Source organism: Borostomias antarcticus (assembly GCF_949987555.1).
Source record: "Borostomias antarcticus genome assembly, chromosome: 6".
In the NCBI taxonomy this organism is placed as follows: Eukaryota; Metazoa; Chordata; class Actinopteri; order Stomiiformes; family Stomiidae; genus Borostomias; species Borostomias antarcticus.
Window position 1 is genome coordinate 24,868,479 of NC_140239.1, and position 21,810 is coordinate 24,890,288.

Below are 21,810 nucleotides of genomic sequence, written 5' to 3' on the forward strand. Positions count from 1 at the left end.
TTTGAGTCACAGCTGAGCCTTTCATCAAAAGGACAAGGTATAGAATGTTAAGGGTAAGATTTGCATCTCAGGATACTATTTGCATCAGAAACACGTGTCCATTATACATTAGTCTGCCTTGAGCAAATGTTTCCTGTCATCCTTGAATGAGGCAGATGTATTTATATTTCATCACCCTAATATACAGTAAATAGATGATATCTACGTGAAGCATGTTTGAATATAACTAAGGAATGTCATTATCCTGGATCAGTGCATGGAGACTGTATTTATTCTGAAATCTGTCTGCACTTGTTGCCAATTATTTTCTATGCTTCCAGGAAAATATATTATGTAACCTCAAAAGAATATTTCAGTGTTCTAGGAGGAAGTCATGTTGAACAGATCAATTAAGGCAATGACAGACTTCACAGACTTCTCTTCAATTCAGTCATTATTTTTGGAAAATGATGCAAACACTTGCTTTTAGATCTTTTAGAACTTTTTTGCATTAATTTCAAAGGTTCTTGCGGTTCAAGCTTTTAATTTGAATATATTCCTATTAATGTGTCCATATTTCTCAATCAAATAGAGCCCCAGATGATGACAAGGCTTCCTTGTGAAAATATGCTTCCTCTTGTGATGATCAAAACAGAGGGATGGTTCAGCCCAAAGAAGATTTGAGATTCACATCACTTTGTTCTTATCTGACAGTTACTGTTTGGCACAGTGCTGGACTGTATGTATGTGACAAAACAGGATATAACTGGTATAGGTATAAGACAAATCAGGGCCGTTTCTAATGATCATGGTATGACTATGGAGCTGAATTCCACAGTATATTTCCCAGAGGAATACAGCAGAGGACTGGCTGGTGAAAATTTTTTCTTAATCAGATAGGGTCATGTTCTTCTCACCCTGCAGTTTAATTGGTATTAGTCAGGCCAACTGTATTGTAATCAATTTCAGCTTCTTCCTAAACATTCGTATCAATCTCCATTTGACTTTCACATAATGAGGTAAAATCGTACAATAACTAGCTGTGGAGAATGGCTGCTCAGATCATTGCGGATCTACCAAATATAAATGATTTCTTCCCCTTTATCTTCCTCTGGCAGGCTTCCAGCTTCTCTCTCTGTATGAGTGGTGGAGTTGAGTGCAGTACAGTATCTATGTTTTCTGTTCAAACATAGAGAAAGGCTTTTAGAGAGATAGATCACAGCAACAGGAAACAGTTTTGAAATTAAAATATAACTTATGTTTGGGTCCATTTTCTGCCCTACACTGACTGAGCTAGGGTGCCACTGAGCTTAAGCTTTTCCAAGTTTAAAATGAAAGGATACCACAACTAAAATAGAGAACCATCTGCATACTGCAACTGAACCGCATAAAGCAACTGAAGAGCCCACAACAGTGGCAATAAATTACTCTAACAGAATTTTAAGGGATTATTACGTAGGAGTGGGACAAAATATTCATATGCCGATTATCGTTTCTTGGCCTCTTGCAGTAGAATTATTGATACGCGTTGTAAAGTATCAAAGTTTTTTATATTTTTATATTTAGTGAGTGGCATAGTTGTACAGTATCTATAGTCCTTCCTTTAAACATTTTAACTCCTGCTTTGACCAGAGCTCCTGACCAGAGTGGGTCTTGGTCTGAACGCCAAGAAAACTGAGGTCATCACCTACTGTATAACATCTGCCCCTAACGACAGCTGAAGGTACTCTAAACGGCATGAGCAACGTGTGGAAATCCAACCTTCCCGTGAAACTAAGCTCCACTTCTTCAACGCCACTGTGGAGGCTGTTCTCCTGTATGGCTGTGAGTGCTGGACCCTGAGCCACTCCCTGCAGAAGTAGCTGGACGGATGCTACACCAGAATGCTACATGCAGCACTGGACATAAGTCATAATGAGCATGTCAGTATTGAAGATCTGTATGAAGAGAGGCCAAGGGTGAGTGGGAAGTCACTGTAGCAGCAAAGAGAATGAGGCTGGCTGGACACTGTTACAGACAACGTGAGCTTCCTGCCCGCCAGCTGGTGTTATGGAAGCCATCTCCATGGCGTGGACACAAGTGGCAACGGCATCCAACTAAAACATTTGTGGACATAATCAAGATGGATGCAGAAGTGGAGACCACCGATGAGATTGCCAGGTGTGTGGAGGACCAGAATGACTGGAGACAAAGATGGGAGGCCCGTCTGTGGACGACCTGATAATGATGATTCTGGGCACTTCGGCCTTTTGGCACTTTATTTTATATTGTAATATGTATTGTTTGTTTAATTGTTCACCACAACCTGCGACAACAATGCTGCAGTGAATTCATAAAAAACATAATTGCTGCTTTTTGCCTTTATAGTGTTTTTTTCTTCAGTTAACACAGATATCGTGATGTATACTGAGGAACTGTCTTACAACATATTGATTATCACAGAATCGCTGTGTCATGATACCATTGGTATCGGGGCAAAATATCGTAAGGTTATCGTAACGTGAGTTACCCTGTGATTCCCACCCCTAGTATTACGACTAGAACTGTATTCACGACTCACGACTCAATAATAAAAGAAATATATATGGTGGCAGCAAAAAGGCACCACAATGACAAAGACAGAACTGTGGTGGATCGGTACGATCTGTGGTTCGAATCCCGGCTCCTCCTGTTCACATGTTGAAGTGTCCTTGGGCAAGACACTGAACCCCAAATTGCTCCCAACGAGCAGGTGAGTACAGTATCTTGCATGGCAGCTGCCGCCATTGGTGTGTGACTGTATGCGTGAATAGGTGAATGAAAGGTCATTGTAAAGCGCTTTGGATAAAAGAGCTATATAAGTGCAGTCCGTTTACCATTTAGCTGTGTAGACATAAGGAAAAAGAGATGACATATGACCCATGGGCACAAATGTTACCAAGAAACTCTTGACACGGAACCCCAAACAGGGGCCTTGGGAGAACACTAATTCAACTCTATTGTGTAGATCAAATACCCAAACATTTCCCTCTCCATTTGAGATGGAAGGAGATTAGCAGATGGAGGTAGCATAGGGATTAGTGGAAATTGAGGACTAGCCATGGAGTCTCCTTCTAGTTGGAAAAACCAATGGATGGAAGCCAAATTCAGCTGAAAACCAAAACGATACAGCATGTTTGATAATTACATTCCATCAGCCTCCGAGACAAGATTCCACTAGATCTTTTAAAATAAATATTAGAATAACTATAGATGTTATCTTTATAAATCCATTTTGACTCATTTTGTTGAGGTCCCAGGGGGTGGCACTTCAGCAGAGCCTTTCTGGAAGGTCAGAGGTCTGGTAATGTCATTAATGACATCATTAATTGTTGACTTTCTAGACAAACTCATCACACTGCATGTTAAACACATCATACATGTCAGTTTGCCCATGCCATAATATTAAATAACACATACTGCTTAAATAAGACATACTACTTAATCTGCTTAAAGCTACACTCCATGGTGGAAAAAGTACATACTGGAGACAAAGAATTTCTATAGAGATTGTATTATATTTCCAAAAATATATGTACAGTCTATTACAAAGGTTACAAAGCAAAAAAGAAATCTCTATGTAACAAGAAATTGTCTAAGTAAATGATTTTACAGTTCTGCTGTTGGGGAAAATACTCTTGACCAGTGAATACTCTCAAAACTCTAATCACAGAAAAATAAATAATAAATTGACAATTCATATTACTGTACATTAAACTAAAAAGCAAAAAAGAGCTTCTAGATGGAAAACCAGCTGTCTTTGGTCCTAAATGAGAAATTATGTACAACTGAAATTGTCTGGGTGACAAGAATCATCTGCAAGTGAGATAGAAAAATATAGTGCATTTTTAATGTATTCAGAGCTCACTACAGAGTAATGTGTGTGTAAAAAACAACAATATAAATAAAATTTACAAGTTTTACAATTAGAACATATACAAAGTTTCCCTCAAATCTCTGATCTTTCTGACGCAATCAACAGTGCTGAACTCTTTGGAATCATCCACCACCTTTGTAAAGCGGTGTCCACAATTTCCAGCTGCTTGTCCAAAAAAAGGTAGAATAATCATTTATATTTCATCTTAATTCTGAATTGAATCAATCCGCCAAACAAACCCTTCTACACTGTGCTGAAACCGAACCCCCAAATTATGATTTATCTTTTCAGAGATGAACAACCTGAACATCGAAATGGGTAGGAAACAACAGTGAGGTGACTTGTCCATGAAGGTTACACATGATTTACATGGCGGATCGATTGTATCCAGGCCTTCATCCCAATTTGACTCTAACTGCTGTCTCTACAGGACCCCTAGACTGGGAGAGGAAGGGAGACCTCCAGGCCCGAGAAGTGAGGGCCTCTAGGGGCGCCTGCAGTTTAAGATCAGAACAGGGGATGGGGTGTGGGGAGTGGGGGTGTACTGCTGCCTGTGAACTAGGGAGTTTTGTGCTGACTGAACGCGTAAAGCTGGTATTCAATTCAAAGGGTTGGCCTGGACCCAAATGCTGAGCTTTGCTGTATGGATAAAGAGTAGGCCTGTGACACACGGCCCAGAGCGGGCATTGCCTGACTCCTGGGTACCCCCCACAAGGGACTGTCCCTTTAGACCAACCACAAAGGAAATTAATCTAGGAAAGAATAAAGTCGCTAATGGCTTTAGAAATGCTTAAACTCGGAAAGTCGATGCTTGAGCTCAAGGTTGTTTTCTGGAGAACAGTGAGCGTTCTGGACACATGAGGTCATTTCCTTAGTGAACGATAGAAAAAGCTGTATCTCTGATCATCTCAATCCCTGTCCAGTCCATAGGAGCAGAAACAGGCTCATCTACGGCCACATTCTACACTGTAACATTAGGTACATACTATATATTTTTATATAGAACTTCTCAATATTATTGAGTCCCACACCCTCACCCATCTTCCACAACTGCAGTTGAAAACAACTACATTTCACCGACTTTCAAATGGTGAAAAAAGAGTGAACCTTTCATCAGAGAATACATTGCTGAGGACATATTCAACATAACATTCATTTGTTGTAAAAAGTGAAGACTGTGAATGGCACCTCTAGATTGGCTTGCAGCACATCTTTGCAGAGCCCATTCCTCATCTCTGTGCCCTGATTAACATACATAGGGGCGGGAAAGGAAAGAAAAGAAAAAAACACTTTTATGCGCCTTCCCTCAAACATGGTGTATGTGCCCATGGAAGTTAAGCACAGACAAATGAATACATGACAGCAAAGCGGGCTTCTCTCCTGGCCATGTCTGTGTATGTAACCGTGTGATTTTCACAGTATGATCTTTGAAACAGACAATTCGGGGTATATTAAGATATTGGTGTCGTGCCAGTTAGCGCAATACACTGCGCAGACTGGAGCAGTACAATATGGGTTGCATGTCTAAGGCCTGCAAATTCAGTGTTGTACAATGGAAAGGATGATGTCATGAGTAATATGTGCACCTCTCCAGCGCGTTGAATGACATCGACCCCGCTGTTGCAGTCGTATATCTTAAACATGTGTACCTTATGATATTGTCATTAAGCCATTATCATATAATAGTATACCGTTACACGAAAGGCATAATGACTGTGTAATTATTTGATGACACGGGTACACACATCTCTCCAGACTCACTACAGTCAATCTTCAACTGAGCAACGCATGTTACTTTTCCATGGGTGACAGGATCTTTCCAAACGTTCCTCCAGCACAATAGAGGATCTGCAATATCTAGCACCGTAAAAATCTCAGAGGAGGACCGTTTCTTCCCGGGGTAATTATTGCTCTGTTCAGTCGATCTCCTTCCCGACACTGACCGTGTCAAATATGGCCCTCAACTTAAGTGTGCATGCACTTGATTTCATACTTTCAAGTGTAGGATGAAAGGATACCACAAATAAAATTGGGAGCCTTCCTTTCAACCCTAAATATAAGACCTCTGTCTAATTGCACCGCATAAAGCATTGCCATTGGAGTGCCTAAAATAGTGGCAATACATTACTCTAACACGTTTTAAGGCAGTATTATGACTAGAACGTACACATTTCATAGATTCACCCAATGCTGTTCACGACTCAATTACGAAACAAATACTGTTTGCTGCTACAAAAGGTATCTAAAGGCACTACGATGGCAAAACTATTTGCGGTGGTTCAAAACATCCCTGGTTTTAATACAATCGTTCAATAGTGCTATCTGTGGAAAACTTTCAAAATAATCAGACACTTTTTATTTATTTAAATACAGTAAGTTCAAATTGTTGAACATACTGATTCTGACTACTGACTAATGCACATGAAGATGTACAGCAAATAATATTGCCACTTTGATGGCCGCTTGCCGCTTGATATTTTATATAAAAGTTTTGATCTAAAACTGCTTCATTAGTGTCATACTGTTTCAAAATGCCGACATTTTTTTTGTCAAAAGATTATGTTTCATCATAACGTGAGCATCCGTGTTCAGAAAAAGCATACAGCAGTATCCCTGCAAGCTTAAAACAAAAAGAGAATTATCTCTGAAGTCATTATCTGAGGTGCAGGATATAATTTTTCACTTAAAAAAACACAGGAAAAAAAAAAACACTACTCACTGCAAAACAGTTAAAAGAGCCAGGACTGTCTCCAGACAAACTGCTCAAAGTACCTTTAAATCTTCAGCAAGAAAGTTCAGACACCATGTTCATTGTCCCTCTCCTTTAGACAATGAGCTTTTACCCTGTTGTCAAGTCCAAATAGGAAAAGAATACTAAAGAAAAAATGATGGATTACTGTACGAACCACATCATACAGTATCACTGTGGTTGACACAAAATAAACAAAACTAGCAAAGAAAAGAAATACTGAAAACCACTGCAAGGGGGATTTTTTTTTTTTTTTTTTGTGAAATCCACATTCACGGTGCACAACTAAATCATTCACAAAGATAAAGGAACAAGGTAATAAGTATCAAACTGCTTTCAAAAGCGCCGTCTCCATTTGATATGTGGTTGCGAGTTCCCAAGAGCTTTCACAAATCGTTTTGTCCAGGTAGAATGCTCTTTCTCTCTGCTTAGTACCCATTCTAAAGAGGGACTAAATTCCTTCGCCAAGGAACAAAGGAATGATTTTACTCCGGACACCCGGAAGAGTCAGACACAGGAGACGTCCTTTTGACTTCCGTGATTATCCTGGTTCCTTGACCCCCTAGTGCTGCTCTAGATACTGCTGCTCTGCTGCCATGTCCTCGCCGGGCCAAGCCCTCCGTCACACCTGGATGCCCGTGCCGTGAAGGTGCAGCATCTGGGCTCGCATAGTCTGTATGCTGCTCATAATCTTCTTCTGATGGCCCACTAAAGTGATCCCCAGGCTCATCACATCCCTGAAAGACAAGACAAGCGCTCATAAATCACACTCCTGGGCCACGGAGAGGCGCAAAACAAGCTTGATTTATAGGCTCAGGTATTTCATTAATGGAATGAGGGGGATAGAAATCTGAAAACATGACAGGCTCGTTCATGAATCACAATGATGAAGTTAAAATTCAGTCTTGCTGGGTGAAAAAATATTACTAGAGAAAAAAAAGGTGTAAATAAAAATCTCAAACTCTAGGTTTCATGCTACTTTGGCTTTGAGCCACACAGTGCGGTAGATCAGCTGTTTGACAGCTTCAGCACAAGTGTCTCCTTACTCGATAGACATCCTGGCCACAGATTCCAGTGAGCTGTAGCCGGCTGCTGTGAAGTTGTCTCTATATCTCTCCATCTTGATGGCTTCCAACCACTCCCCCACTGAGCGGAAGGCGGTGAAGTCTGGTGTGCTCTGGTCTAACAGGGGGCTGATTGGTCTGAGGGGGGAGAAGAGAGAAACATGCATTGCTGACCATGATCTGTAAACATTTTCAATGACAAGGACTATCAAGTCGGGATCAAGATACAAAGACAATCAAAGGCGGCACACAAAGGCGCCGGACATTGAGAGTAAAGAACTAACTAGCTGAACTGAAATCAAATACAAATCAATAACAAATTCAAAGGCAAAGGCAAAAACATCATCACATCGCCTTGTGCGCGAATATTTTCACAAAGCAATTACCAAAAAGCTCAATATCAGTAGAATTAAAATTTGTTTTCCAACTGCACAAAGGTCTCCAGAAATGGAACTCCTTTTTTACAAATATTATTTTGGTTACATTCTCAATCTCACCCAGGGAGATTGTGTTCCGACTGTAAATAGATTTCATTTGACAAATGTCACAGTTGAGTCCAGAGTTCCCACAGCACTTTAAAGTCCCAGGAACTCATTACAGAGATTGATTTAAAAGCCTTGCCATTGACCATGAACCCATGGAAGCTGCTTTGGCTTATTGATTCCCTGGATTTATCTTTCATCTGTGGTGCTCCTGTGGATAAATCAACCACTGGATGCTATGGATTCTCCACTAATGCAGTTGAATAAAGCAACTTATATATATATATATATATATAGCGTACTTCAAAGTCTTATCATGGTGAAATCTAATTCTAGAGGTTGATACTGTCATTCAGTGTCTCCGCATTGTGGTTTGTAATATCTAATATGCGACAGGTTTTCCTTACCTGGTACATGTTCCCACAGGGGTTTTTAAGGTATTAGGATTGCGAATCATCTTATCAAGGATGCCAACTATTTGATCAAATTTGGGTCGATCAGCCCTGTCTTTCTGCCAGCAGTCCAGCATTAGCTGGTGTAGGCCAGGGGGGCAGTCCATGGGAGCTGGGAGGCGGTACCCCTCCTCTATGGCCTTTATGACCTGCAAAACCCAAAACAAAGGAGGGAGTCTTTAACAACCATTACTGCCACATTAGCACTAAGCCACCATCCACCACAGATAATTTCAATTCTATCCTTTAATCAAGATGTTTGTAAACAACAGCGCAGAACATCATTAAGTGTGTGTGTGTGTGTGGGGGGGGGGGTGTCTGCAGGAGAAAAAGGCCAGACTGCTACACTAAGTGTGTTCTTGCTGAAGTGAATGTGACCAGGAGCATTTACATAATGTCTGCTGAATAGTAAAAACAATGTACCCGCATAACATTTAACTACAGTAATTCTAGTCTCTTTCTGCATTACAAAAAAACATGGTTTGACATGGAGGTAACTCAATTGTGTGGGTACTTAAGGGGCCATGGGTACCTTTGATTTTGACTCTTCCTTTTATTGTGGGGGTGTGGGATTGTTTATTTGCCATATATTATTCATGTGTTATTCCTGTCAAGGCTATTCAAACAAGGCTGAATTGTGGAGAGAAACGTGTCAAAACATTCTAACTGTTGAAGAAATGTAAATATTGTTCCTCCCCATCCCCGGAGAAGCCGTTTGCCAACATCTTGACAGGGCACAAAACTCTTTGACACTGATGTCTGTGACAGTCTGTCAAGCAGCAGTGTCAAAGCATCATCTGCTGTACGCTGCTTAAATCCCCAATCATCTGGTTTAGCATGTCTGATGGTCCAATCAGCAGGCCTCTGGGAGGGGCTGAGAATCCCAATCATGATTGGTCCCTCTGCTGAGGCCCGTGTATTCTCTGGGAATATTTGCTGTTTTATATCATTCTTAATTTCTCCACAGGATAAAACAAACAGAAGAGCATCCGTGGGACAAGTACTAGCAGACAGTGGCGGATTAAGATATGTCTCTCCGCCACAGCAACAGCGTAGGGCGAGATGTAATGTTTTCGGTGGCGTGTGTTTGTTTGTTTGTTCGTCTATTAACAGGATTATACAAAAACTACTGAAACGATTACTATACTATGAAACCTAATGAGCCTTGGTGGAGAGGTGTAGCATAGGCAAACTTAGAAACCATGACATGTAGGAGCTCATCGGAATCACTGGGCTTGTCCGCGAGCCGCCCAAACACGGCCGGCCTTTTACCTCCATTCATTTTTTAGACCAGGGTTAAGCTAAAACTACCTGACTGATTTCCATGAAACTCGGCGGAGGGGTGTAGTAAATTCAGAACCCATTTTGGAGCGGATCCGAATTATGGGGTGGGTTCACGAGCCACCCAAAGAAGGTCGGCCATTCACCTCCAATCATGCAAAAAATTCCCTCCATTCATTGTCGATAGGGGGAATTGAAATGGCCATATCTCGACACGGGGAAGGCAAAGAGACACGGGGTTTGGACTGACATAAAGCTCTCGACCTAATGAATGCAGCAATACTCAACATGCCCTGCTCAAAATGCACTCATGGGCAGAGGTCTTTGCTCTCTGAGCACCATTTCTAGTTGACTTCATAAATTGTATTGATATTGGTGAGAAAATGAACAGCTTTGCAATATTCATATGTTCCAGTTTAGCTAAGACAAAGCAATGACTGCTGCTCAAACTACAAGTTCTACATAACTAAGCAGATGATAGAATTATGAAACTGTAAGTTTTGCTAATGACAAAGTCGGTTTATAGTGCCATATGTCATTATATGTAGGTTAAAAGACATTTGTATCCACAAGTATTTTGTATCCACAAGTATTTTGTATTCCAAGTATTTGTGTTTAGATTACCATGCATAGTTTATGAATATCAGTCTCTGGTATGAATTAAAAACTTTTACTCATTCAAATCTTATACACTCAGATTCACCGCTGAACAATGATTGTGGACACCGTTTAAAACCATCTCTGAGTTTAAGTGTTCTCTAATAATTGTGATAACCCTGGACTATGTGGTAGTGTTCCAGCAGAATGATAAACCTGACTAGCAGGTGAATTATAAAGATCATGTAAGGTAGCAACTCACATCTTGATTGGACATGTCCCAGTAAGGCCGTTCCCCATAGGACATGACCTCCCACATGACAATGCCATAACTCCACACATCACTAGCGGAAGTGAATTTACGATACTGGATGGCTTCTGTTGCAGTCCATCGGACAGGTATTTTTCCACCCTGTTCAGTAAAATGCAGGTCAGTGGCTGGAGTAAAGATCAAATTCATTATATCCTGCATCTTCCCCTAAAACGTCAATTAAAAAGAGTTACAAGATTGCACACAGTGTCAGCAAAAACCTTCAAAACAAACTTGAAACTAGAAACTGCATGCTTTGCATATTTAACAGGGGAGGGGGGGGGGCAGACATGCATGGGCCTGCTTCCATGTTTTTGCTCCATTTTCATGCATTGGATGAGGCAAGGTTTTGCGTATTCCAGGGCAGCTCTGGGAGTCTGGAGGGAGAGGGAGCGCAACATGGGGGCCGGTTTAATTGACTCACCGTTGTTGTGTAGACAGCCTCGGGATCGTCGTCGATCACTCTTGACAGGCCGAAGTCGGACACTTTACATACGAGATTGCTGTTGACAAGGATGTTTCGAGCGGCCAGATCTCGATGGACGTATCCCATGTCGGAGAGGTATCTCATCCCCGCCGCAATGCCGCGCAGCATCCCTACCAGCTGGATGACTGTGAACTGACCGTCATGTTTCTGCATGGCAGGGAGAAAACAAGTCAGTTCAGCTGTCTCCGCCAGAAGTGAGAGAGCGGCAGTATTTAGGTCACGGCTCTGTGGCAAGAGCTGGTGCTTTATCCATGAACGAAAGGAAGCGCATTGCAAACGTATTGAGTGACGGACCGTATAGAAGGTAAACGAGATGACTAATCTGAGTGTGTGTCTCTCCAGCCGCTTGGATGCATAGGTACTACTCACCCTGAGGAAAGCGTCTAACGAGCCATTCTCCATATACTCAATCACAATCATGACCGGTTTCCCTGTAAGCAAGGATGATAAATGGTGTTAATTGACTCATATACTGTATACTGTATATTGCTTGCTTGCAAACATGGGATACTTTTGCCTATGGTTCCATACATGTATGTCTGGTGTTATTTTTAGCACTTTGTTAAACTGGGATATTATTAAGTGTTAACATCTGCTCCTTATTAGTCTGCTAAATGAGAAAATGTGATGTAATTCCGTCTGATAGTTATCAATGTCATTACTTCAACTAAAGCACTTTCCATATTCTACAGCAAAATAAAGTGTCACTAATTCCACAACTAATCTTGTGTGACCATAAAACATTAAAAAAGAGGGGGTAAACCTGAAAACAAAGAGAATATTCACCAGCAACCTTTCTGGGTGCGCGCCGCGTGCCCCATTTCCTATGCAAGCCGCAGTCCTTACCTCTCGTGACCACTCCCTCCAGGTGGACGACATTGGGATGGTCAAACTGGCCCATAATGCTGGCCTCGCAGAGGAAGTCCCTACGCTGTTTCTCTGTGTAGCCCACTTTCAGGGTTTTAATGGCCACTGACACATCGCGTTTCCCAGGCAGCTTCAAACGGCCGCTGCACACCTCCCCAAACTCTCCTGTGAGGGACAAAAGCAGTCGTGACCGAGAGATATAAAAAAAAAAGGCACTTCATGTTTGACAAACTGCTTAGTGTATTTTCAGCCAAAACAGCTGTGCTGCGGGAGAATACAAATATGGAGTATGACATCTCGTTATACTCTGGGGAGTGTAAAAGAGACCTATAAAAGACAAGCAAGAGATGTATAGATACCATCATTGACCGGATCTCCAAAACCCATGTGCCAGCAATTTATCAACCATGACTTATTTCTGCTTTGCCTACCTCTAAAAATGCAGCCCACACACACTAATTGCAATGAACTTTTCCTCCTTTGCAATTGCGCTATCAATATACAGCGAGGGAAATAGGGCCCCCGTTCAAGGTGTAAATATCTGGCTGTCATGGTGATGTATGACAGCAGGGGGGGGGACTAAGCAGAGAGAGAGCTGAGACACAGTTAGGCTCACCTGCTCCAATAACTCGCTCAATCTTAATGCAGGAGGCATCCAGCTCCTTGGCAAATTGATGGACAGCCCTAGTCGGGTCCTCGTAGGTTTCAGGGTCAATGTATGTTTTGGTGCCTGGAAATTTAACTGTAGAAGGGTAAGAGGATTACTGTTACGATTAAATATGCATACAGTGCACAAGGCCCCTGACAGGCACGCGATTACCAAAGGCAACGATTCAGAAGGAATTACCAAGCAGTCGGCTGATGGAAAGCACCTATGCCCACCCCCCTCCCCCCTCCCTGTTCGTATGCCTGAATAGAAATGACAATGGTATTACCATTATCATGGCTTCTCCCTGACCTTCTTCACAAGAGTCACAGAGATTTGAAATGTCCAAAACAGTATTTGCCTCCCTGGATGTCAGCCATCCTGAGCAGTTTGGTACATGATTCTCTAAACCAGTGATTTGAGAAGCCTAGTACCAAACCATAACATCTGTTAGAAGGATTTCAAAGCAGTTCTTTACCTTTACTCTGTCATTTGACACAGTATAATATCACATATTATATATAATATGAATTGTTGGTATACAATATGAAATTACACAATGATACTAGAATGGTTAATGAATATGCATGCACACACTCTGGAAATAAAGACAAATATTTGGCAGACGAAGGACTGAAAAGGCCACAGTCTCAAAAAGACAAGACTGTGTGGTTCTTCTCCCAAAATACACATTTAAAAAAAGCCACACTGATAAATTACCGTTTTGGGGTAGATCAGTGTGTCCCGTTGACCTAATTTGCGCATATCAAAACTCCCCTAATTACAACATTACCACAATATATTTAATAAGATGCATGAGCATAAGACAATAACATAGTGGGCAAAGGCAAAAACTAAAACACAATAAACCCACTCACTAATGCAGTGTAATAAAATGACTAATCAGCTCCTGGCATGATAACACCTGACGTGAAAAAACACACTAATATCCTCTCTGTTCTGAATCCTCAAAAGTCATGTTGGCCTCTCCTGTAACCTAAACACAAAAGCACAACACTTCACACTTCAGCATGGGGAGATGGCAGCTGATACAGTATTTCCCTCCACCCGCTCCTATAATTGCTTCGTCCATCCAGCCTGTCAGCGTATCTGATGGGGACACGTCTTATCTCGTCCGCCCGTGCTACCTGGTGGACAGATTGGACCTACGCGTCGAATTTACACGACCTGGCTTGTGTCGCCCTGCCGGCTTTTCGCCGCTTAATATTGCAAAGCGGACCCCCCCCCCCCCCCCCCCCACTATTAGGGCTTGCCGCCGGCACCCCGGCGTCGCTGTTGTTCCCCGTGTTTTCGGCGGGGGGACATGTGCACTCCTGAGCCCCATCTGTCAGGTACTTAGCAGAGGCGGACCCGGGCTCGCCGGCTACGGCTCTCCTCTAACACAGGCGCCGCGCGACACCCTGACCCTCTGCCTCCGAACCGGCGGTCTGCCTACAGCGCAGATCATTACGGCTTCGCCCGGGACGCCGTCTGCAGCTGCATCTCCGGGGGCATCATTATGGGCGGTGTGTGAGTGTGGAGGGAAAAAAAAAGCAGGAGGAAAAGAAAGAGCTATAAAAAAAGAAAGAGACTTATAGGTAAAGGAGCCTAGACGGGGGACCTTGGGATACAAGTGAACTGTGTGAGCATCTTTGCTTCCCGCATCACCAGGAGACCCCCCCCCCCCACCAGCCCCCACCCCCGCCCCGCACAGAAGAGCGTGAGGCGGGCCTTTTACATTTTTTATGACGACTTCTCTCTCTCTCGGTTGCCCTCTCCGACAGGTCTCGCGTTCATGTGTTTGCAGTTTTCAGATTTTATGTCCTCGTCTCAATAGATTTGCGGATTGAATCCCAAACAGATGTCGGCGTGATCGTTTCCAGCTTTAGCGCGAATCAAGACCATCAACTGAATTGGGGTAGTAGAGCCATTGTGGGTCTTGCTTTTTCTTCGGAGCGCCCTTCCTGTGGCGGGCGCTGCGAACGAGTGGTTTTTAATGTGTGTGTGTGTGCATGTGTGTGTGTGTGTATGTGTGAGCTGATGGAAGCAGGCACTCACATTGGAAATACAGCTCCTCGTCTCCCTCCTGGTCTGCTTTGCTGTACCCACAGTGCCTTTACAAGCAGAGAGACAGAGGAACGCAGAGTTAGTCGCTTGTGTTGAAGTGATTCTACAGGAATCCTAGCAGGGCTCAGCTAACGTTGCTGACAAGATACACATAACCAGCTGAGAGTATGGGCATTGCAGGAATGGCCTAGAATGGTAAAACTGGCTTCTTGCTGGCCACTTGTCGTTTAACTCCTCTGTCACTAACAAAAAACAAAATGGGTGCCTATTCAACATCAACATAGTAATATTAACGTCTTGAATCCACCCTGACAGAAGAGCATTACTGTAAGAGATTGTGGTTTAACCGTGATGTGAAAAAATGGGTTGATGGAGCAAGCGGCGGACATGCTAAGTGAAATGGATATGAAAATCATACAGGCATGTGTCCTCTGTGCTACTGCGTGTGTGGAGATATGGATATAGGTCATATCCCCATGTAGGGCATGCTATGATGAAACACCATCCATACTGATGGGACTTCCTTTTGGAGAAGTACATCAGGGGATGCTTTTAATGGTTACTGACAGATAGGAGATACTTCACCCTTCCCCGAGTACAGTATATTACATACCACACACACACAACACACACACACACACACGCACACACACGCACGCACGCACGCACACTCAAAGTGGAGCCAAAACCTTTCATTTGGAGAAGTACTATCATAATGGATCCATAAAAAAAAAAAACACATGCAAAAAATAGTGTCAGTTTTTCTTCAGTGTGAGGACTGGAAAATGATGCATCACAATCCATTAGCACAGCATGCCACAGATGATGGGTGCGTGTGTGGACTCCATAGCTATGGAGGCCTGTGAGTGACAGAAAGGCTAATTGACAAGCGGAGACTCACAGCAGCGGAGAGTCAATGGGGCCCGCGAGAGCGTACCTTCTCCCAATGATGAAGCCAAACACCATGAAGACCAAGATGATGGTCCCCGCCACGGCAACCACTGCTATGATGATGACAGGGTTCTGCTCACTGGAGACAATCGCAGCTGACGAGTGAAACACACACACATACACACACACACACACACACGGAAACACACACGCAAAGAGACAGAGGCGTGTTCACAGTGTGAACTTCAGCACATCAAGCCTGCAATCTATTGGAAATAACAGAGCCAATGAGCAGTGGGGAGACTGATAACCCCCTTCTCGCCCTTTTCCCAGAGACAAGGAGGGCTGCTGCTATTTCGGGGCCATCTGCATACACACAGCTCTACTGTTTCAGAAAGTGGGCTTAATAGTCCCAGATGGAGCCTCGGCTGCCCTTCATCTGAAACAATGACACATTCAGGTTGGATCGTTTCCCATTCAAAGCACTTACATTTCTTTAGACTGTTTGCATTGACAAACCACTGATCATCACTCAGAAGCGGCCCCGATAGCATTTTGCACTGTCAATGCACATGATGTGAGATTGGAGAATTCATGCATATCAAATCAACTGGGTCAGAGCTGTATAAATACAATACCAGGGAGGAGAGCAATAATCTCTGACTCCCGACAGTAGTTGAGACCCACTGTTTGGTACGCTTATAAATCAAATAAAATGTGAGAATGTAGCTATGGGTACGTGTGTGTGTGTGTGTGTGTGTGTGTGTGTGGCTGAGTGGGTGCATATTATATTATATGCAAGTGCGAATACATTTGTGTATCGTTTGAAAATCCTTGTGTGTGTGTGTGTGTGTGTGTGTGTGTGTGTGTGTGTGTGTGTGTGTGTGTGTGTGTGTGTGTGTGTGCGCGCGCGTGTGTTGCTGCTACCTGTGGACTCCTCCTTGGTGGTGATCTCCAGCCTGGGGCCATACGTTCCATAGCCGGCCGCGGTGAAGGCCCTGATCTGGAACACGTAAGCCGTGCTGGGCTTCAGGTTGTTCACGGTGGCCGACGTCGACTTGGATTTGACCGTCGAGTAGATGCGGTCCTTCTGGTCCTGTCGAGGGGGGAACGCAAATTATTAAATCCATGATAACCCCTTAGTCATAATGTAAAGAACACACAAAAAAGACAAGTGTTTGACTGGAGAGGCTCAGATTACGATGTGACATTGTTTATGTTTTCTTATCACAAACGAGATATGAAATGTCTGTGTCTGCCTGGGTGAACAGGGTTAGGCGGTGTACTGTCTACACAGACAGAGCATTACTAAACTGAAGTAGACAGAAGAAACTGCTATAGTATGTTGTGCTCGGAATCCACTTGGATACAGACTGCATGGACTATATATTTTGCAGTTGATCTGTAAATGATTTGCCGGGCAAAAAAAATCAAAAACAACAACCCCAAAATGGAATGCCAAAAGCCTGTTAGGAGTCAAGTCAAGCTTGTTTCCAATTTTACAGCTGGCCAGATTACAGCCACATTACGTGACACAGGAGACCGAGTCCGAGGTGGCCGAGAGGCCCTGACCTGACCCGGCGCCTTGCCAATACCCCGGCTTTGATTGGTTGTGTTAAAGCAATACATAGCGTTTTCTCTGGATTTCTCGGAACTGCGCCCCCACAGGCTCTGCGAGTAAGGGCACTGTCGTACTGTCGTAAGTTAACGTTATCAGATTGTCTTTTTCTTTTTCTGGCTTCCTCCGTGATGTTTCGCTTCGGTTTTCTCACCTCCGCCATGATATCATTGAGCTAAAAATGCATGCATGATATCCATAGGCGCCGGAATAGTTAGCTACTACTGTGTTGTTTAAGCACAACGTTGCGAATGCGCACTTCGACTGAATGCTGCGTCCCGGGGGCGCGAGTTTCAAAAGGTAATAATTGTCAATGTATTATCTTTCTGAGTAGACTGTTTGGACGATTCAGCTTACTTTTAGTAAACCTAATTGGAGAATTAGCACCAGACATGTTTGTAAAGGTCCAAATATCGTGACGTATTGCTTTAAAACCTGCCCGTCTGAAGTTTGCTGTACCGTGCTCATCTCGTTCAAAGTTAATACACACAGGAGCCAGCGGTATATTATATATGAGTGTGTGTGCGTGTGTGTGTGTGGGGGGGGGGGGGGGGGGGGGCGCGAAGGAAAACGCAGGAACAGATTGTTCGCTCTGGGAGAGCGATGGCTACGGAGACGGGGGGCTGGCGTGCGCGTGGGGGTGGCGGTGACGGACGGCGGGCTGATTAAAATCGCATGAGCATCTCATTCATTATTGCAATTACGGGACAAAGGAAGCACTGAAGAAAGCTTGCATATTCCACTCACGGCAGCGTGCGGGTAGAATGCAAGATGAAGAGTAGGTAGAATGAAAACAGAGAGGATGCGGGGAGAGGAACAGAGAGAGAGAGAGAGAGAATGAAAGTTGTCTGTTTAAGCCATAAAGGGCTAACAGAAACGCACACACATTCTCTCTCTCTCTCTCTCTCTCTTTGACGTCGATGTACAATGCGTGCTCACTTTTTCGTAGTACTTGATCTCGTATTCGGTGATGACGCCGTTGGGCTGCTCGGGCTCCTGCCAGGAGAGCTGGACGCTGCGCTGCTGCACGCGCTCCTTGATGACCTCGCTGACCTGGGACGGAGCTGTGTGTGTGTGGGGGGGGGGAGAGAAGACGACATCGATGAGAGACAGGTAAACAAATGCACTCGTCCCCATCCAATCAGGCACTCTCTAAGCCCCGGTCCGCCAAGATGGCTAGACAACATGCAGTCGCATGGCCCTCTCGTCTCTGCCAGCACTCTGATGAATATTTACATACGGCTCCTAAATGTTTACACCTCATAATGGAAATTTCAATTACAGTGCAAACAGCGGAAGATGAAATTATCCCAGCCAGCGTGGCACTGCAACACGAGGGTTATGAATGACAATTACGTTGAATTAATTCCAATGTAAACGCCAGGGGAAGAGGCAGCTACTTATTCTCCCTGATGACAGAGGTAATCTTTTAGAGAGATGTGCTGTAGCAGTAACCTTGCAGCAGCGAAGTTTATGCACAGCAATTATCTGTTGCACTACGCATAAACTTAAAAGGTATGTTTTTTTGTGTCTCCCTGCAAGTATACGGTGTAGTCAAAGACTGTCTGAAAATGCTAATTCTCTGTAGAATGAGCAAGAGAACAGTTAAAAGCAAGAGTAGATTGAACTTTGAGTAGCTTCATCTTTGGAAAGATGATAAACTGGAGACACTGAACTAGACTGTCATTGAGCAAATGAGGCAGCCATGCGTTGTTGCTGTTGTGGTCTGGGAGATGTACCAGATTGTGATACCCTTACATACATATATAATATCAACCACATATAGACATCAAGTCATGCCTTCAGGCCGGCTGGCCTCGCAATGAAAGACGCTGCTTTTATTTTCGGAGAACCACAAATTATGACCTTCACTTCCACAGAGCTACGGGAAACGGAAAAAGCTCCTCATTTGAACCTAGCCAAGGCTAAGCTATTAATGAGAAGATAACCGGCGAGAATGTCAGCTAAAGAAGGGAGGTGGGGGGTGGGGGGGATTCCCAGAACGGGAAAAGAATCCCTGATTTCTATGGGAAGGTCAGAGTTCAAAGCGGATGAAGTTGCTGATGTCTGCGTGTCATGCTCAGTGACCTGGGCTAAGGGGTGACCTCGGTGACCCAGATTTGTTTTACGGTGACCTCGTCACTAATGACTCCTCTCGGATTAAACCCTCGTTGGGCTTCATCTGCATTCCTGACAGCGGTGCGCGCGACTGCGGACGGCCGCAGACCCTGTTTTGACATGTCCCACATAATCCACCCAAAACAGACCGACAAAGTATCCCTTTCAGCGCGGCCGGTCTTCTAAAGGGACAATTATGTTCTCTTTCCCCCAGTCACAACAAGGCGTTTAGGGCAGTTTAGCTTAGTCCAGCTTCTGCCATGGTCCAGGGACTGAGCCTCTGAAGAAGAGCAGCCGTTTTTTTCCTGACGCTAACTCTGCTTTCAGTTCACGACTGCCTGAATATGCCTCCAGCCGAAGCTTCTCCGCGCTGTTTTGATACGGCGGTTGTTTTCGCCCCCCTCACAATTCTCTGTCAATTATCCATCAATTATGCGTCAATCATGCGTCACATCCTCCGAGGGTTTCCGCCATGGACGTGGGTGGCTAGACGCGAATTAGAAGTGGCATTCAACTTTTTTTTTACTCTTTGCCGTTGAACAGTTGGCCACATCGGTTGTTTGTTTTGGGTGTTCCTGATGCCTTTCGGGGTCTCTTTAGCTACGGGATGCCCTGGATAAGGGAAGTGAGTAGTAGCAGAGAGGATCTATGATCGTGGTGAGGTGTTTTGCTGATGAGCCACTCACATGGGTACGTCTCCGCAGAAAGTGACGCAGGCTACATCCTGCCTGCCCCATTTACCCCTCTCTGCCCTGGGGCTCCAGCAGCCATAACTCAGCCCCCCCCCCCCCCCCCCTTCCTCCTCCTCCAATATACACCCCCTTCATGTGTCCATCATTCCCTTGCTCCCTCATTCCACCACAGCTGACAGCCAGCCAGGGTCCGCCCCGTTTCCACGGGCATCAGGAGTTCAGTGAGCAGCATTAGCAGGCGTGGCTCGCACGGCAAAACGAAAAGGTGGTGCCACGAATTCCCGTGAGAAGAAAGGGAAAGAAAGGAGGGGTGGCCTGAACGTCAGCTAACATCTGTGCGGTGTGAGAAATGAGGACCTTGGGTTCGGCGTTAATAACAAGGAGGCGTGTTCCTTCTCTGGGTTCCCTCTCTCTCTTCCCCAGCACCATGTGACAGGCAGCGTTTAATGACATACTTAACATTACAGAGACCAGAGCCAGTCAGCCAGTCAGACTTTTTTAACATACCTGTGGGGCTTAGGGTACCATAAAACTGTAATTGTTATGCCTGTCTGAAAGGTTTTTTGGGGAAGGCATCTGTGCAGTCATCTGCAATATTAGAGAAGGTATTAGTGATCCCCAACACCTCATCCTGTAAAGCTAACTCATCCAGAAGCCAATCTCTATCATGCTCTGCATTTGAATACCTTATGAATACATTAAGGGCCAGGGATTTTAATATCCTCTTCCTTCACTCAGGTTTCAAGCTCAGTGGTGGTGGAGGCAGAATCATGAGAAATGTCAGTGCATTATATTAGCGTTTTTCTCTGCTGCTTCTCTGCTTGGTTTGTGGACCATACCACCGCTATAAACTCATCTTTTAATTACCACCGTACTAAAGTCAAGCTTCAGTATCTCACGCCCACACTATTGATTGTAGTGGAGTGCACTAGATTACTTACATCATAAACGAAATGGTTTCTCTTTTAAATGCAATATGAGATAGAAATCACTGTCTACTCTTCAACAGAGGCAGACAATGATGTTATTACACATCCCTGCACCCAGACACATTATATTACAGTCATTTAGCACAGCGGTCCCCGACCTTTTTTTGCACCATTGACTGGTTCCATATTGACAATATTTCCGCGGGCCGAAGATTTGCATGGGACCTATTTCAATGGATCCAGCACCGACAATGTATTTACATTACATTAGTCATTTAGCTGACGCTATTATTGATAAGCAACTTAAAATAATTGCATTTAATGTACGAAATGCCAATGTACTACTACTTGCCTACTTGCTATTTATCAAAATGAATTGTATGTAAGATTTAATGGTATCTGTTCTGCCATTCTTTTATTTCCCATTGAAGATCCTTGTAAATCGCTTGCTTGCCTATTTTGGATGGATGGCAGAGACATGACAGACATCAATCAGGTCACGCAATGACACTGGCTCCCCGTGTGAATTTTGTGCATGCGTGGGAGTTTTGAGTAACGTAGGCGTCAAAACGACAGTCAGATGTATTTCATTTCTTCTAAGCAGTTGGAACCCTAAGGGCAGGCCAACGTCATTTCAGTGGACAGCACGGGTAGCAAAAGCATTACCAGCATGGATGTATTAAAAG

At 44.0% G+C, this 21,810-nt stretch overlaps 1 protein-coding gene across 6 annotated transcripts in view; it reads right to left on the reverse strand.

Annotated features, from left to right (window-relative positions):
- Window positions 1-7,245: 7,245 nt before the first annotated feature.
- epha7 (eph receptor A7) overlaps window positions 7,246-21,810 on the reverse strand; it is a gene marked incomplete at its 3' end in the record, with an annotated part of 52,194 nt that continues 37,629 nt past the window's right edge. Inside the window, exons 4-15 of one of the 6 annotated variants that reach the window (XM_084439881.1) lie at window positions 18,325-18,449; window positions 16,695-16,863; window positions 15,814-15,922; window positions 14,868-14,923; window positions 12,780-12,893; window positions 12,143-12,328; window positions 11,666-11,727; window positions 11,234-11,443; window positions 10,762-10,911; window positions 8,577-8,770; window positions 7,670-7,825; window positions 7,246-7,360 (exon numbers count right to left, since the gene is read on the reverse strand). In XM_084439881.1, the coding sequence (XP_084296007.1) occupies window positions 7,246-7,360; window positions 7,670-7,825; window positions 8,577-8,770; window positions 10,762-10,911; window positions 11,234-11,443; window positions 11,666-11,727; window positions 12,143-12,328; window positions 12,780-12,893; window positions 14,868-14,923; window positions 15,814-15,922; window positions 16,695-16,863; window positions 18,325-18,449 (1,646 nt within the window). Of the gene's footprint in view, window positions 7,361-7,669; window positions 7,826-8,576; window positions 8,771-10,761; window positions 10,978-11,229; window positions 11,444-11,665; window positions 11,728-12,142; window positions 12,329-12,779; window positions 12,906-14,867; window positions 14,924-15,777; window positions 15,923-16,694; window positions 16,864-18,324; window positions 18,450-21,810 lie in introns of all 6 variants that reach the window. The other 5 variants (XM_084439880.1, XM_084439877.1, XM_084439879.1 and 2 more) reach the window with 5 other exon arrangements.